At 43.7% G+C, this 4,690-nt stretch overlaps 1 protein-coding gene across 1 annotated transcript; it reads right to left on the bottom strand.

Moving 5' to 3' along the window:
- Nucleotides 1-2,652: 2,652 nt before the first annotated feature.
- On the bottom strand, nt 2,653-4,690 carry DRD5 (dopamine receptor D5; the record flags this gene model as incomplete). Its single annotated transcript, XM_027686315.1, has 1 exon — nt 2,653-4,690. A coding segment is annotated over one exon (1,440 nt), but the record flags the coding sequence as incomplete, so codon positions are not given.

The following is a 4,690-nucleotide window of genomic DNA, read 5'->3' as shown; positions in this document are numbered from 1 at the left end:
ACAATCCTTTTGGGAATGTTTTCATTAAAAGGGCTGCCCCTTTTTATAGTTCAAGGCAAGATACACATTTCTTTTAAAAGTTTATTTTGTTAATTCTGAATACTCTAGGTTTGGTAATACTTATGACACATTAAAAAGCAACAAATTTTCCCTATGAGTTAAGAAAAAGGTTTTCTTTCAGATCTGTAAGGTCAAGCTCTGCTTCCAGCAAAAAAAAGTACCTTCTGTCTGTCTTTTGAAGCAGAAATGCTCCCTTTCTGATGCTCCCAGGCTGCAAAGGATGAGGTCCCCTGATAGATGCATATTCCAAGAGAGATTACATCATAGAGCCACCCTCAGAAATCATTTACCAGATGAAGTAATGAAAGGCAAATTACTAACAGAAAGTGGCAACTTGACCAGCTTTCTGTATTGCCCTAATCATGCTCACAAAATCTAGGGGCAGGCAAAAAATGCCTTCCTTCAAATCTAAGATAAAGATTTTTCCGAACATTCTGTGCAAAGCTGTTATATAAACCCACCAATGGAGATATCTTCTTGCATCCCAGAGTTAGCCCATTCACTTATTCCAGAAACCCAGGCAGGTAAAGCCTGGGAACACCGATCAAGGTGACGCACCAGCATCTTCTTGTGTACCTGCCTCTGCCATACCTGCAGTGAAATGGATCCAAGGGAACTGTCACACCACCCACACAGGGATTATTGTGAAGCAGAAAGGCTACAGGGGGAGGTGGGGGGACGCTCTCTTTGCTGCTACTACCCAAATTGTTCCGCTGCTCTGTACTGTTGCTGGAGCAGGGGGTAACACCCAGCATCAGGCTGCAAGCCTGCTGGCACACAGGTGCTCAGGAAGAGATATCATGATTTCCCTACTCCATTTCCCTGGGCTGTTTCTGGCTTACTGTGGACTAAACTGGATAAAATACAGGCATTGCCCTGGGAGCTGGAATCAGCACCAGGTGCCTGCACCTCTTGCATCTGGATGTCATAAGCTTTTTGCACAAAACTAGACAGTTTAACATGCTGTACTAGCCTCAAAATTTGAGTAGTAACTAGAAAATTCAAAAAAAATCTAAATTGTGGTTGGGATAATTCATGACTGCACCACCAGAAGCAGTTTCCTTCATTTTCATTTGGGAAAATGGTATTATTCTGGGCAAGTTTATCTAAACAGCAGGGCTAGAACTACGGCTAACTCCTGACAACATATGATTGCTTTAGCAGAGGAGTGGTAACATACACACCCTTGATGTCAAGCCATTAGTAGGCTGAACCTCATTATGGGCATAAGATTTGTTTTCCAAGTTTCCCTAAGCCACAGCCACAACACCCTTTCCTAAGGACAGCTGTAAAGGGATATTACACTGAGATTTCATATCAAGAGCAAAGAAAACGCTCAGGTAGATGTCAATCTTCAGTGACAAGCAATTGAAAAGATAATCCAAGACGATATAACTAATTAATATCAAAGACTACACACATAAAACATTGCTTGCAGATGAACCCAGATTGCAGCAGAGGCAACCAAAAAGGAATTTAAATCACATGCCTCCTGTGCTCCTTACACCCCATATCCCAAGGGGAAGACAACCTCCAAACTGGTATTAAGGGTTTGATTTCCAAAGAGGCTCAATATTAAGCCCATAATGTTCACAAATTCCAGCATCTGGTTAAATGATTCCCCTGAACCATGCTGCCTACTGCAGATCCCACTTTTCCTCCATACACTACACCATACAGGGGCCTTCAGCTCACAGTTGGGCAGGACTGGGAGGCCCCAGGTCAGGGCCATTAGGAGGGAGGGCTGTTTAATCCACACCTACAGTTTAATCCACACCTACACCTGCTCAGCTCTTGGCACGGGTATTTTTAAAGGGTAAATTAATCCAAGTGTTGTTCATTTTGTGAGTCAAAACTTGAAACAAATATTGGTATTGCTTTTACTACCTTTGATCATTTGTTTTGGAAATAAAATCAGTTTTGATTTCTGAGCTGAAAGCTTACAACTGTTTCTAATATACCACTCAGTGTAAATGATTCAATAGCAACAGGGCTCAAAACACTCTTTTACAAATTTTAAAGACTGCTTTAAAATGTTTTGTATAGTCAAAGCACTTACAGCTTATTTAAATTCTGGTTAATAAGTAAGTAACTAAAAAATACATCAACAGCATTTTTTTCTTCTCTCAGAGTGAATGAGTTCTCTAGTGTCTACATTGGGAAATGCTGATTATTGATATTGTTGTCAAACATAATTATTGTTTTTAGACACATCCAGCTCCTAACTCTATCACCAAACTCTTTTCATCAATATCATTTAAAAAAGTAAGTTCAAGTACAGAATAAAGTGGAAAGTTTTAATAGCTTATCTACATGTGTACTTGATATTCTTAGCTGCAGAGAGGGATAACATCATTTATAATACTAAAGAAAAAGAGGCATAAATCTATCTGTAAGGGCCATATAAACGAGTTCATTTAATTCAAGTGTTCTCTGAACCTTGCTTTTGTTCAAAAACTGTATTTTCTATACTGACTATTTTGCTTTTAAAATAATAGGGTTTAGCTGTTAGTCATTCTAATCATTCAAATAGAAATGTTGTTAGTTTGAATACTTGTTGTAAACCTTTCAGGGTGACAAATGAAAGATAATAAACCCTTGATCAATATAAATTTTATTTATTCACGTGGGAACAGAGGATATCGTAGGCAACAACGCCGCCTAGGAGAACAAGGGTTTCACATAATCTGTTTTGGCAGAAACATACATTTAAATAATCATCCAAATCACCACCTCACTATTTCTATCTTTAAACAAAAATCAAAACAAAAAACCAAACAAAAATAGAGAAAAAGAAACATGAGATCTGAACAAACAAACAAGCCGGATTTTTTTCTATGTAATGTCTATGCCAGCCACATCCATCCCTGATTTTAGAAGTCATAATACTTAGCAGTGACAATGGCACCTTTCACTTGCAAACACGTTATAAACATGAACTGACTGTAATTATACCACAATACCTCACCACAGCTAATCAACATGACTGCCTGGTCCTCTCAGCCTGGGGAAGTGCTGATTTAAGTTTGTGCTGCCAGTCCCCTGTATGACAGTGTCCACATCCCGCAAAGTTCTACACAAAGAAGTGAGTTTAGCATGAAGTGACTGACCAAACTACAGCAGGTTTTTCCACTCAGTGCTAATATTTTCTTTTACAATCCAAGAAGAACTGATCAGAGCAGGATACAATTTAATGTAAACCATTTGAAGTGAAAGGTGTTATTTTGCCTAGCGAAATCTCCCCCTCACAGTCCAGGTCACAAACAGAGTCAGTGGCAACCTCATGGTCAGGGGAGATCTGGGACATCCTATCAAAAGGGTCCTCACGATTTTCCTCACAGTCAACCACATTTGGGATCATGTTAACATAAGCAGTCACTATCTCCTTATGGAAAAGGGTGTCCTGGTTGTAAGAGATAAGCTCATTGCTTATATTAACAGTCTCCACTGGAGTACTAGAGCAAAACTGACCGCATCCCAAGAGGTTGGAGAAAACCTTCCTGAAGTCAGCATTGAAGGCATAGATGATGGGGTTGAGAGAGGAGTTGGCCCAACCAAACCAGACAAAGATATTAAAGGTGGTCTCACTGACACAGGGAAGGCCAGCATGGGGGTCACTGGGTGGTCTCTCGCAGAAGGGCACCATGCAGTTCAAGATGAAGAACGGCAACCAGCAGCAGACAAAGACGCCCATGATGACAGAGAGTGTCTTCAACACCTTGGTTTCTTTCCTGATGGAGGACTTGAGGCTTGTGTGATGGTGGCAGTCAATGTGGCTGCTCCGGCAGCTCTGTGCATGCTCAGCTGCCCTCTCCAAGGAAGAGATACGACGAATCTGCACCTGGGCAATGCGGTAGATTCGAGTGTAGGTAACTATCATGATAGCCACCGGGATATAAAAACTGATCAAGGAGGAGGAAATAGCATAAGTCCTGTTGAGGCTGGAGTCACAGCTCTCTGATGGTCCAGTGAGGGTATCATTGCTGCCAGAGGTCGCATCAGAGGGTCTCATTGCTGCTAACGCCACCCATGTGGTGCTCATATCTTCTGCCCAGGTAGTGACAGCACCTGCTGCTGCCCAGGCATTACCAAATCCATCTCCAGTATCACCAGCAGCAACAACATCCTCACTTTTGTGCCAGTTGAGCTGGACAGGGATGAAGGAAATGAGCACAGACAGTGCCCATGCCACACTGATCATCACCAGAGCCAACCGCTGGGTCATCTTCCTCTCGTAGCGGAAAGGGCTGGAAATAGCCCAGTACCTGTCCACACTAATCACACACAGGTTGAGGATGGAGGCTGTGGAGCACATGATATCAAAGGCCACCCACACGTTGCAGAAAGCCCCGAAGGGCCAGTACCCAGCCACCTCAGCCACCGCCTTCCAGGGCATGACCAGCAGGGCCACCAGTAGGTCCGAGACAGCCAGAGAAACGATGAAGATGTTGGTGACCTTGCTCCGCAGGTGCCGGTAGCGGACGATGGCCGCGCACACGAGCACATTCCCAAAGAGCGTCCAGAGGATAAGCAGAGCCAGTAGGCTGCCCGCTGCCACCTGCGCCGCGCCGGGGGCGCCCGCCGGCCCCCGCGCCCCGCCGGGGGGCCCCGCCGGCGGAGGCAGCGGGGG

This window comes from Neopelma chrysocephalum, unplaced genomic scaffold (genome assembly GCF_003984885.1).
Source record: "Neopelma chrysocephalum unplaced genomic scaffold, ASM398488v2 Primary Assembly neopelma1_71, whole genome shotgun sequence".
NCBI classification, from domain to species: Eukaryota; Metazoa; Chordata; class Aves; order Passeriformes; family Pipridae; genus Neopelma; species Neopelma chrysocephalum.
The sequence above is the reverse complement of the archived record's forward strand: the minus strand, read 5'-3'. Positions and strand labels throughout refer to the sequence as shown.